General features: G+C 36.4%; 1 protein-coding gene across 1 annotated transcript in view; it reads left to right on the top strand.

The window, feature by feature from the left end:
• The window catches only part of FAF1 (Fas (TNFRSF6) associated factor 1), a 305,387-nt gene that overhangs the window by 63,321 nt on the left and 227,976 nt on the right, over positions 1-14,090 (top strand). Inside the window, exon 4 of the mRNA XM_004678989.2 lies at positions 5,081-5,286. Within this exon, the coding sequence (XP_004679046.1) occupies positions 5,081-5,286 (206 nt within the window). The remainder of the gene's footprint in view (positions 1-5,080; positions 5,287-14,090) is intronic.

Genomic DNA, 14,090 nt, shown 5'->3' with positions numbered 1-14,090 from the left:
TTAAACTATTTCCTAGAGTTAAAATTGTAAGAATAAAAAAGGCATACTAGGAATTCCAACAGAGGTATAGTCATGTATGATAATCAGTTACATGATGTGGAACAGGCTGAAAGAGCAAAAGTGAAGATCCTGATGGGTGAAAGCAAATGCTAGTCATGGGGCTTGCAAATGACTGTATTGAGGAAGAAGTATATGTAAGATCACTTGCTTCTTTTGTGTCTTCTTACATAATAAACCTAACTCCATGGGTCCGAGGCCAATGTGGAATTTGTATTAGTTACTGTGTGTCTTAAAATTACGCACTTAGGAACTGGCGTAAAAAAACTGCAGGTTGACAAATTGATTGAACCCAGTGTGACTAGGTTGGGCCCAAAACATAATTCACCACCACAATCTTCCAATTTTATAGCCCAAGGAATTATGTAAGTGTAGAGTCAGCATTTAGCCATTTTCCAAAGATCTAGAGAGTTGTCCTTTTATCAATCCAGATACCCTAGAAAATAGCTGCAGGTTTCTTTGGGGGACTCTTAGAAGAAAATTTACAGTATATATATACAAATACACACTCATATTTGTGGTTATAAGAAATAAGAAACTCTTTAAAGGGCAACTTTTGAAGCACTGTAGTTTTTGTAGCATATACAGTATATATAACTCTTGAATCATTGCTTTTGGATGGACAAGGGGCTTTATATGTGTGAATCAACTTGTGTTTGGAAATTGGGAGTCTGACTCCCTGTTATAGTAAATCAAGATTTAGCTTGCTAGCTTTAGGGTTTTGATGGTTTATAGATCAAGTAACATTTTAATCTAATGACTTTTAATTTGTTTCTTAGAAATACCAGTTCAGTCAAGCATTACCAAACTCTTTTTGTCAGACACACTGCAAATCCTTTTCTATACTTATTCCCTATGTTTTTGCTGATAATAAGTTCTTGAAATCTTATAATTGTTTTTAGATATGAGCTACCTCCTCTCAGCTAAGAAGTTGTGCTTTCTTAGAACAGGCTTAGATATGATGTTATAGGTAATAAAGGATGGTGGAGGTAGGTTTTGAGAATAGGCATCTCCTGTCAAGGCAGTGTCCTCAGGTAAGAATATTTACAATTTTCAAGCAGAGGAGGCTAACCTTCCCTGTCATGGTAGAAAGAATTTTTGCTTATGAAGCAGACTCAGCAAGGCTCTAGGCATCTAAGATTTTTTTTTTTTAGAAATGGGGTACAAGCCAGAGGGTCAGGGGCAGTGAGAGGCTTCACCAGAGACAGAGTGGGGAGCAGAACAGGCAGATCAACAAAGTACACTGCTGAGGGGAGCAGCGGGCGGGTCAGGAGAGGTCTGCCGCGCCATGTGGTCACCTCCAGGGCAGGTGGGGATCGAACTCATGTGGAAGCGGCTTTAGATTCTCAGTGCTGTGCTTTAACCCGCTGCGCCACCAGGGAGGGCCGTCTTCTAAGATTTTAACCTTAGTTTGCATTCATTCAGGTATCCTATTTCCACATCTAGGGTCCTACTCTTTCCAAAAGAGTACTTAACATTATTTCACAAAGAGACTGAGAAAGTTTTGATACTCAACTTTTACTCTAATTGCATGAGGTACAAATTTAAATTTCTAGTCTACTTCTCAGTGGGCTCATATTTGTGGTTATAAGAAATAAACTCTTTAAAGGGCAACTTTTGAAGTGCTGACATGAAAGTTGAAAGCCTTGTCATTTTCTTCTGTAATCTCTCCAGTACTTTCAGAAATAGCTAGCCCATAGTCCTTGTCACTATTACTACCGTGATGGTCAAGTCACACAGTCATTTGATCCTCTTAGGTAGCATTGTCAATAGGCACATCTTCATAATTAGCTACAAACAATAATTTAATTGATTATTGTGCCAATGCACTTTCCATTGACAGGGATCGACATTGCATATGTATGCCTTTGACTGCCAAAGGCATAATCATGCCAGTTTCTGAATTTTGTGTTTCCTGGGACACAACCATTACTAAGAAAATGAAACCACATCAGGATATTTCAACAGAGGGAATTTGATATAGGATTATTGACAATTGTTGAAGATGAAAAGAGCAAAGAAGTAAAACTGAAGTAACTTAGATATAATTACTTCAGGAAGTTATCACTATTTGCTCTAGGAAACATACATATTAATAGCACTTTGAAGCTCAGAGGGGCCCCCTGTGGAATGCTGGGGGGAAAAAAAGCAAAAAGCAGATAGAAAGCTATCAGGAAACACAGAGATATGTGACAAAGGCACTATTTGCAAATGGGAAGAGGAAGGTCTTTCTTTCCTCCTAACTACTAGTTGTTATTTAGTATCCCCTGTTGTAGAATCTGTTAGGAAATGTTAAATCAAAGGAAAAATATAATTTTGTTGAATCTTTGTCCCAGCAGACTATAGAAGTGTTGAATTTGGAATTAAGAGAACAATAAGTTACTGGCCAGTCTACAACTTTAGCAATTTTTCTTAGATTTTGAAAATTTAAGATATGGAATATTATTTGCACAGATGCTCATAGATACTTAGGAGCTCACTTTGGATTCCAATAGTATTGTTCTTTCTTGCTTTGGACATTTTCTCTGTTCCCATGTCTTCCCTCCAACCTGGTGTTCCTTGCATCTAACAACTAGAAAAAAGGAAAGGTTTTTGCTTTGGATCAGTTATTACTAGAGTATCTGAAGTCTGGTGACATCTCAACTGTTACTTTCAGATTTTTTCAGACTCTGACCTTCAATGGTAAATACTGAAAATCCCAACTACATGATTAGTATGTACCATACTCAAAAGTTTTGTGAAGCAGTACTTGGCCCTAACTATTAAGTGAGATGTACTCATAATAAGTGTTGTACTCTATTCTTCAAAAGATTGATCACTACTTACTAATCTCATTAATTATACCAATCATGTAATCTACAATTTGGTAAACACTGATGAAAATAGCAGTTGGAAAAAATATGTTATTGATTTTGTATGACATTATTTATTTTGTTACTTGACATGTTTTTGATCATTATTACCATCTGTATTTAAGTTCTAAGTCCATTCCCCCCCCCCCCTTAATATAGAGTGAGAAGAAAAATATTTTAGAACTGAGCCTGTAGTTCTGGTTGTGGTAGAAAATGAATCACAATAGTGATGTTTCAACTAAAGCTTTCCTTATGTTCCTTCCCTCCCTACATTTTCCAGTGAGGGGAAAAAAGACTCACTATAAATGATATATTAAATCAGAGAAAATCCAAAAAATTAATGATTAATTAATTTCTGTTCTTGCATATTTATATTCTAGTAGGGACTTAAATGTAAAATGATTAACTGTACAACTAAATATATGATTACTGGTAGGGGTGAGGAGTTAGTACTAATCTGAGATTTTAAAACATGCCCTAAGTTGAAAAATATTCTATCTGAGATATGACAGAGAAATATAATTAGCTAGAAGAAAGAAAGGCTTTGGGAATGGGATGGGAGGGAATATTCTTAGAAGGAATTGTCCATGTTCCCCCATGAAGTATGAAAGAGTAAGGTGAGATAGAAGACATAAGAGGTTGATTTAGCTGTTTTCATAGAATGAGGTGAGGAAAAGAAGTGTTGATAGGAATCAGATTTTGCAGGACCTTATGGGCCACTTTATTTATATGAAGAATAGAGGGAGTTATTGAAGAAAATATTAAGGAGAACCTTCTGTCTTTAATTTCACACTAGTGGTAGTATGGAATGGAATGTAGGGAAGCAAGAGTACATAAGAATTTAGGAGGGTTTATATTAGACTGTACAAGAAGTGATTGTGACTTGGACTAGAGTGGCAGCTTCACAAGGGATAGATAGATGACTTATGCAAGACACATTTAGGAGGTAAATTGAAAAGGCTGATTAGATGTGGAAGCTGGAAAAAAGGAATCAAGCATAACAGCCAAGTTTCTGGCTTGCATAGCTGATTATTAGGAATCATGGAGAAAGATAAGGCTTGAGAAGTAATAATGAGTTAAACTTTGAACATAACTGAGTTCTAAGTTTGAGCTTTTACTAGGTACTATTGTGCCTAACTTGTCATTCACATCTGTTAGTCCTTACAGATATATTTTTCCCTTTACAAATGGGACAACTGTTAAGTGGTAAAAACCTGGTTTCATTTTTATTTTTTAAGAAGGAAACTATTTGAGGGCCCTCCCTTGTGGTGCACCAGGTTAAAGTGCAACACTACCAAGTTGGCTGCAGCCACTTAAGCACCAGCATGATCCCTGGCCCAGGGAGCTGACCCACATGGAACAGCAGACCCTCCTGTCTCATCTACTGTTCCCCTTAGCAGTGTACTTGCCAATCTGTCTGTTTTGCTCTTCACTCTGACTCTGGTAAATCCTATCACTGCACCTTTACCTCTGCCTGTACCCTAATTCTGTATGTATAAGTAAATAAATCTTTAATAAAAGAAAGAAGGAAAAAGATTTGAGCATGTTTAAGTATTACTGAGAAGAATTCAGAAGAGAAGGAGCTGTTGAATCTATTGAAAAGGAAGAGGATAGTCCATAGTGTAAAACTTACATTTTGTGTCAATAGGAGGAATGATTTCTTTCTTTATAGGCAGAGAGAGATGCATATACTCTTTGTAGATTTGATTTCAAATTACTTATATATGACATATACTTCATCTTTTAAGATTTATTATGATACAGGGAAGAATGGAGGTTTAAAGATGATAAACTTTTGTAGAAGGAAGATTTAATGCACCACATAATGGTCATTCATTTTAGGGGAATGAGTATAGATACACATTGGTCTTTAATTCAAAATTTAAATTGATGGCTTACAGACATTATAACAACTTAAGGAGAAGATCTAATTAAATGCTAACTGATATGTATAACTGTTAACAGATATAGACAAATTAAGGATGGCAGGGAGAGTTATGTGGCCTCTGTCACTAGAAAGGAATTTGTGGAGGAAATACAATATAAATTAGGTTCTGATGCACAGGTAAATTGGATAGGAAGAACATCATAAGCAAAATATGGAGGAATCCTCAGTGGTATTCTGTAATGATTTGGTTGATGATAATCCCTCTTTTATGTCAATGTTTCAGTGACTATAGAGGTGAGACTATACCAGGACCTGCATTTGACCCAGCAAGTCACCCACCTCCAACTCCAGCTTCCTCCTCTTCTTCAGCATTTCGAACAGTAATGCCATCTAGGCAAGTTGTAGAACGGCAACCTCGGATGTTGGACTTCAGGGTTGAGTACAGAGACAGAAATGTTGATGTGGTACTTGAAGACAGCTGTACAGTTGGTAAGGTTTTTCCTATCATAAAACCTGCACAAATAGTTCCCTAGGTAAATGCTCAATTTGCATTCTTTTCTTTCGAGTTGACTGCAAACAAGAAAGGAGTAAAGAAACTGCTTTTTTTCTCATAAATTAGCAGTCCATCACCTTAACCACTCGGCCACCTCATCTACTTTTCTCATAAATTAATGGGCTTTATTTTTAAATACTGTGTTGTGATTGACATAATTTTAGCATAATTTTTTTGTTTCACTTATATAAAACGAACATCTAAGGACTTAAAAACAATTATTCAGTACACTATATATTATGCATACTTTATATTTTATTGCTGAAGAAGACTCCTTTTTCATATTCCGGTTAGTGAGAGATCAAAAATAAATCATGTTTTTCTTATTCCTCCCTGCCATCTGAAAAATTATTCAGTTCTATCCCATCAAAAAATAACTCAAAGTGTATGCCTACTATTTTTATAGTTTACCAAATTGCTCTAGAGAAACTATGTTGAATTCAAGTTTAAGATTATTTGATCCATATTTGTTGTAGGATGAGAAATAATATTTGTGTTTTAATATAGTTTTCTCTTAAATCTAAGTTCTGAAATTCTGTCTTATTCCTTTATTGTGGAGGAATCCTTATTGTTTTAAAATGATGTACAGGGCCCTCACTGGTGGCACAGTGGGTTAAAGTTGCAGCACTCAAAACTAGCTGCAGCTGCTTCAATTGGGTTTGCTCTCCAGCCAGGGAGGTGACCCACATGGTGCAACAGACCTCTCCTGTCTTGCCCGCTGTTCCCCTCAGCAGTGTGTTTCAGTTGGTCTGACTGTTCTGCTCTTCACTTTATCTGATGAGGCCCGTCTCAGCCCCTGCATCTCTGGTACAGACCCCAGTTCTGTATACATGCATGCATGCATGTATAAATAAATAATAAAATAAGGTACAATATAGAAAAACAAGGCTGTTAAAAGAGTAATCATTTCCCATCAGTAAGCAGATCATTATTCCCTTGTTTCAAACTGTATTCAGAAACTTTCTATTGTATTTAGGATGCTTTTGTAATCTTTTACCATGGTGTGTAAGTTCTTGCTTTATGAAGTCCCTACCTACAATTTTCTTCTATTGGGTTGTTAGAAAAGTCATAATGTGTTTTTCTTTTTGAAAAAAAAAAAGAAAAAAAATGTGCATAACTTTTCTGACAACCCAACATTACTACTCTCCTTTTAACTCCTATGCCTAAGCTGTAGTGGAATTCCTCAACTCCTTGACTAAGTTATTAGCTCACTTAGGGCCTTTGTACTTGTTCTTTCTGTCCTGGATTCTTCTACTATCTAGCCCTATGCCCATGTCCAGACACCAAACTATTCTGTACATTCCACTTTCTAATTGTGATAAAAACAAATAGTATCTACCCTTTGAACAATTTTTTAAGTGTTTAGCATTTTGTTGTACAGATTTCTAGAACTCTTTCATCTTTGTGCAAAATAAAATTTTGTATACATTAAATAGCAACTTTCTATTTTCTTTTCCTGGCAGCTCTTGGCAACCATTACTCTACTTATATGAATTTTTATCTCTACATACCACACATCAGTGGAGTCATATAGTATTTGTCCTTCTGTGTTTTGTTTATTTTACTTAGTATGATATCCTCAAGGTTTGTTCATATTATGCTATATGATAAGATTTCTCATTTTTTTTTAAAGACTGAATAATATTTTGTTGTATGTGCATACCATATTTTTTTTTTAAAGATTTATTTATTTATTCATACAGATCTGGGGTACAGGCCAGAGACACAGAGGGTAAGAGGATTCACCAGAGACAGAGTGGGGAGCAGAACAGACAGATCTACGAAGTACACTGCTGAGGGGAGCAGCGGGCGGGCCAGGAGAGGTCTGCCTCGCCATGTGGTCACCTCCGGGGCAGGCGGGGATCGAACTCATGCGGAAGCGGCTTTAGCTTCTTAGTGCAGTGCTTTAACCCGCTGCGCCACCAGGGAGGGCCGTACCATATTTTCTTTACTCATTGGTTGATGTCCACTTAGGTTGTTTCTACCTTTTGGTATTGGCTGCAATATAATGGGATTATAAACAACTTTTTAGATACTTTTATTATAAAAAGGTGTGGGGTTTCATACATCCCTTTTGGGTAACTGTTGAGATGTTATGCAGTTAACATATCAGTCACATTGATTTTCATAAATTGAACCATCCTTGTGTTGCATGTGTAAGTTTCACTTTGCCAAGTTATATGATCCATTAATTAATGGCTGTGTGTTTAACCTGGTTTTCTAGTAGTTTATTGAAGATTTCTGCAGTTCATTTTTTCTTTTTTCTTGTAGTATCTTTGACTTTGGTATTAGGGTAATGTTGTCTCATAAAATAAGTTTGAAAGTGTCCTCCCCTCTTCAATTTTTTGGAAGAGTTTGAGAAAGATTTATATTGATTTTCTTTTCTTGGCTTGCCAGAATTGCCTTTTTTTAAAAGGTGATTTTTCCCCCATTTCTTTGTGCTTCCTATTTTTAAAAAAATTTTGTAATAGTTTATTTTTACATATTTTTGTGCATTTTTCCATTTCAGTTGCATCCCCCTTGGGTTTCCCATCACCAAATCCATGTGCCATCACCATAGTCCAGTGCATTTCCCTCCCCCCACTGTTTTTGATCCCATTCCCCACTCCACCCCCCACAAAATGTCTCTGGTATATAGCTGTTCATCTTTATCACTATTTTCTCCCCTGTTCCATTATATTCCTGTTATGAGAGAAACCACCCACTATTTTTCCTTTTCTTTCTGACTTATTTCACTAAGCATGATCTTGATCTTTTCCAGCTCCATCCATGTTGCTGCAAAGACATGTGTTTCTTTTTCTTGGTTGCTAAGTAATATTTCATTGTGTATATGTACCACATCTTTTTAATCCAGGCATCCATTTTTGGGCATTTGGGCTGTTTCCATGTCTTTCCAGTTGTGAATAAAGCAGCAATAAACATGGGGGTGCAGGTATCTTTTTGAATCAGTGTTTTTGTTTCTTTTGGGTAGATACCTAAGAGTGGGATTGCTGGGTCATAGGGAATCTCCATGTTTAGCAGTTTGAGGAACCTCCAGACAGCTTTCCATAGTGTTTGTACTAGTTTGCATTCCCACCAGTAGTGTAGAAGAGTTCTAAAGATAATTTTTAAAATACTTACTCAGGCTCTTCCTGGTGGCACAGCGAGTTAAAGCACTGCACTAAGCAGCTTAAGCCAATTCCGCATGAGTTTGATCCCCACCTGCCCCTGAGGAGATCCACATGGCAGCGGCAGACCTCTCCTGACCGGCCCGCTGCTCCCCTCAGCAGTGTACTTCATACACTTCTGCCTGTTCTGCTCCCCACTCTCCCTGGTGAATCCTCTCACCCTCCGCATCTCTGGCCTGTACCCCAGTTCCGTATGAATAAATAAATAAATCTTTAAAAAAAATACTCATACGGAACTGGGGTACAAACCAGAGGCGCAGGGGAGGTGAGAAGCTTCACCAGAGACAGACCGGCAGATCAAAAAATTACACTGCTGAGGGGAGCAGCGGGAGGGTAAGGAGAGGCCCTTTGCACCATGTGAATCACCCCAAGGGCGGAGGATCCAACTCTCACTGAAGCAGCTGCGGCCAGCTGCGTCCTAACCCGTAGGGCCACCAGGGAGGGTCCCTGATGTCAATTTTTAAAAAATGTTTTGTAGAATTTTCCAGTGAAGTTAACTGGTACTGGACTTTTTCTTTATTGGGTGGCTTTTGAATATTGATTCTGTCTTTTTACTGTCATAGGTCTGCTTAGATTTTCTGTTTTTCATGAGTCAGTCTTGGTAGGCTATGTTTCTAGGAATTTACCTATCAATATTTCTTCTAGGTTATCTAATGGGTATACATTTGTTTATGTAATCTATGATTCATTTAATTCCTGTGGCATCAGTTGTCATGTCTCCCCCCACCCCCACTTTGCTCCTCCTTCCAGGACCACCTCCCCACCCCGATTTTATTTGAGGCTCTTTCTTAATTCACGCTCAAGGTGGATCAATTTATTATAGTCTCAAACATTGACTTGCAGTTTCTTTCTTTTTTTTTTTAAAGATTTATTTATTCATACAGAACTGGAGTACAGGCCAGAGATGCGGAGGGTGAGAGGATTCATCAGGGACAGAGTGGGGAGCAGAACAGGCAGATCAATGAAGTACACTGCTGAGGGGAGCAGCGGGCGGGTCAGGAGAGGTCTGCCGCACCATGTGGTCACCTCCGGGGCAGGCGGACATCGAACTCATGCGAAAGTGGCTTTAGCTTCTTAATGCTGTGCTTTAACCCGCTGCGCCACCAGGGAGGGCCCCGCAGTTTCATTTTTATATTCTATTTTTATTATTTTTTGCGGTAATCTTTGTTATTTCCTCCCTTCCGCTAACTTTGAACTTACTTTGTTTTCCTTCTGATTCTTAGTTTCAGTATATTGTGGTTGAAAACTTAATATGATTTCAATCTTCAGTCTTTAATTTATTAAAATGTATTTGTGGCTTACAATGTCATCTAGCGTGGAGACTATGGGAGAATTCTGTTGTTGTTGGGTGTTGTTAGGTCCATTTGTACTACAACATTGAGTCCTCTTTTTCTTCATTGATCTTCTGTGTGGAAGTTTTACCCATTATGGAAAGTAGGGTTCTGAAATTTCCTACTAATACTGAGTTGTGTAATTTTCCTTTTAGTTCTGTCACTGTTTACTTTTTAATAGTGGGTGCCTGTTATTTGTACTTGTGCATTTGTAATTGCTCTGTCATTTTCAGCATATATATGATGAAATCTAAAATGCATCTCTTGCAGACAGCATATCCTGGAATCCTTCCCCCACTCTATTTGTTTCACTTTTTGGTAGTGTCATGCTTTGATTGTTATTTTCTTTTGTGTATCTTCCATAGGTATTTTCTATATAGCTACAGTTGGCTTACTTAAGATACTACATATAACTATAACTATATAAAGCTGAAGCCTCAATCATGTGCAAATATTCTTGTACTCCTTTTTGTTATTAATACCACAAATCACATATACTCATATTATGCATCCATTAGTATACTTTATAGTTAGGATTATTTTTATACTTTGTGTTTTAACTTTTTTTTTTAAAGATTTATTTATTTATTCATACAGAACTGGGGTACAGGCCAGAGATGCAGAGGGTGAGAGGATTCACCAGAGACAGAGCAGGGAGCAGAACAGGCAGATCGACAAAGTACACTGCTGAGGGGAGCAGCGGGCAGGTCGACCCAGGAGAGGTCTGCTGCTGCCATGTGGATCTCCTCCGGGGCAGGCAGGAATCGAACTCATGCGTGGGCGTTAGTGGCTTAAGCTTCTTAGTGCAGTGCTTTAACCTGCTGTGCCACCAGGGAGGGCCCTGTGTTTTAACTTTTAAAGTAGAATAAAATGTCATCACCATAAAATATTTTGCTATTGTCTATAGTATTTAACTTTTCCAGTGAATTTTCTTCTTTAATGTTACTGCCTGCTATCCTTTAATTTCTATTTGAACCACTTTCTTTACAATTTCTTGTAAGAAATTGAGTTTTTGTGTATCTGGGGAAGTATTTCTCCTTAATGTTTGGAAACTGCTAGTTGGCAGTTTTTCTTTCAGCATTTTGAATATGTTATCCTATTCCTTTCTGGCCTTTAATATTTAGACATCTTTGGATAGTCTTGTGGTCACTTCCTGTATTATGAACATTTCTTGCTGCCTTTAAATTTATCTTTATCCTATAATTTGACAAATTGATTATAATGTATTTGGTGTGGACGTCTTTGCATTCATCCTTTAACATTATTTTTGCTTTGTATATTTGCATGTCTATTTATGTCCCTGGATTTGTAAAGAGTTTGTCCATCATATCTTTAAATAAGCTTCTGCTGTTTCTTTTTATGGGCGTTTCCCATAATGCATGTATTTGACCTTTAATCATGTCCCATATGTCTCTTAGGCTTCTTCAATTTTTCATTTTTCTTTTCTCTTCTGACTCGATAATTTCAAATGACTTCGCAACCAAGTTCTCTTGTGTTTGATGAGGCATGTTGTTGGCCCCCTGTAATGATTTTTTCAATGCAATCATATTCTTGCTCTAAAATATCTGGTTCTATCTTTTTCATAGTTTCTTTCTCTTGTTAATATTTAAAATTAATTTGTATTTTTAAATCACCCATCTAATGACATTTTTAAAAGTTGAAAAACCCATCTAATGACATTTTTAAAAGTTCTATTTATCTTTATAGCAGTAGTTAAAATTAAGTATGCATGGTTTTCATATAGGCTTCCAATAATAGTGCTAAAGCACATCTTTGGTACGTTAGCAGGAAATTCTCTAAGTAGGGTGTGATAAGTTTTTCTTATTTAGTAAAGAATGCTTTTATTAAAATAGTGGAAAGAATTCAATGCCATATCACACCCTTTTAGAAAAATCTTAAATTTGCTCAGATTTTTATTTGTTATAAGAAAATTGGGATGCTATTCTATGTGAAATAAATTTAATTATTATATGGCATGTGACATAGTAATTAATAGAGTCTTATTTCAAAGTAACTTGTTTTTGTTGTTGGAATATTTGGCATATGGTAGAAGCTAATGGACCATTTGAATCACTATAATTAACTCACTTGCAGTAAAATCTGATGTTCACTTCAAGAATGGTGATCAGAAATGCTGACTGGATTATATAAGTGAAGTTTTAACTTTTTCTTCATTTGGACAATATAATTATGAAAATATTTAGTACTTTGTGATAGAAATATCTGATAAAATTTCCATAGATCACGTCTTACAAGCTTTTGATTTATATTTCACTGCAGAAGCAGATTTTTTATGCCCAAGTATGACAGAGTAGAAACAATAATTTCACCATTCTGTTTCAGAACAAATCCAAGTAAACTAGTTACATATTGTAAATACAGTTTTATTCCAATGAGTTATATCATTTTTGTTATTTTACAACATGCACCTTCTGTTTCTAACCACTCACTTTTTCATTTCAATTTTTTCTGGATTATATTTATTCTCTCATTATGAATTAGATGCCAGTCAGAAAACCATGCCATGCACCTTTTCCATTGTTCACTTTTGGTTTGCATGATATGCATCACTATGCAGTGTATACTCAGGGATACTTGTGCTTTGATGGAGTTTTTTCTTCTTTCAATGCATTTGATTGAGTACATTCTGTTGATTTTATCATAGTATCACTTCACTCCCTCCTTCATTTTGATCCCCTCTATTACAGATCAGGAATTAATTGTTTTCATGAGCTACTAAAATAATTCTTCTTGAATTTATATTCTTTCAGATTCTTTATTACATTATTCATGATTCCAAATAGATATGCATGTTTTCCTTATGGGTTTTCAATAATTGCTAAAGCTGTTTTACATAGTTGCTCTAGTATTCTTTGTAAAACGTAAATCTCAGTTGCTCCCTGTTTCCTGTGTTCTATTTGATTTGCCTTTTTTGGTTTTAGCTTTCTAGAAAACATACACTTATCTTTTAGTACCCAACATAAACATAAATATCTCCTCTTCTGAGAAGTCTTTCTTAATCTTTACAGACATAGGTAAGTTTATCTATCCTGTGATCCTATGAAATTTTGTCTGTAATTTTAAAGTGCATCTTAAAACTTCTTAGTCTTTCTTGGTGTAGTAGGTTTTTCTTAAGAATCATAACTTCTGGCCCTCCCTGGTGACGCAGCTGGTTAAAGCACAGCACTAAGAAGCTAAAGCACTTCCGCATGAGTTCGATTCTTGCCTGCCTCAGAGGTGATCCACATGGTGAGCCAGACCTTTCCTGACCCACCCGCTGCTCCCCTCAGCAGTGAACTTCACGTACTGCCTGTTCTGCTCCCCACTCTCTCTCTGGTGTATCCTCTCACCACCTCTGCACCTCTGGCCTGTACCCCAGTTCTGTATGAACAAATAAATAAATCTTTAAAAACAAAAGAATCTTAACTTCTTATAACTCAGAGACCAGGTCTTACTCTTCTCTAAATTCTTTATTTAGGCACAGTGTTTAGCACATAGTAGTCCCTGTTGAGGAGGTAAGTGACTCAAAAAATAAGCATGTATATATGTTTTTATGTATATTGATTCATCTACCACAGAAGATTTTTAAAAATGTATTTATTAAAGCTTATGTGACCTGCGCTATTATTGTTAAATAGTTTACAAATATAATTTTATTTTTATTAAGAAACTGGATAAATACTAATTTTCTATATATTTATTAGATATTTATAATATATTTCTGTTTAGTAGAATATAAGAGGTGCTAAATAGGTAACATATTACCAGGTAGACTGAAAGGATAAAATTAGTGCTACAGGCAGCAAAGAACTTTATATCAGAGTGACACCTAGTGGTAATTGTATTGGTCTGTCATTATTTTTAGTGTCCACTTATTATTGAAGTTTCATTTTATTACAGAATCATTCTGGGTTTTCTTGTCTTGAATGAATTTAAAGAATTATTATTAATTTATATTAATTCAGCTAATATTAGGATACCCCCATCAGGTATTGACATACTGCATTACAAAAAGTATTTTTTTACTAAAGATTTATTATTTATGCATACAGAACTTGGGTACAGGCCAGAGGTGTGGGGGGGTGAGATGATTCACCAAAGACATAGAGGGGAGCAGAACTAGCAGATATACTGAAATATACTGCTGAGAGGAGCAGCTGGTAGGTTAAGAGAGGTCTGCCACACCATATGGATCACTTCCCTGGCTGGGGATTGAACTCATGCTCCAGTGGCCGCAGTAAC

Source organism: Condylura cristata, unplaced genomic scaffold (assembly GCF_000260355.1).
Source record: "Condylura cristata isolate star-nosed mole 26May11 unplaced genomic scaffold, ConCri1.0 scaffold00008, whole genome shotgun sequence".
In the NCBI taxonomy this organism is placed as follows: Eukaryota; Metazoa; Chordata; class Mammalia; order Eulipotyphla; family Talpidae; genus Condylura; species Condylura cristata.
The sequence above is the reverse complement of the archived record's forward strand: the minus strand, read 5'-3'. Positions and strand labels throughout refer to the sequence as shown.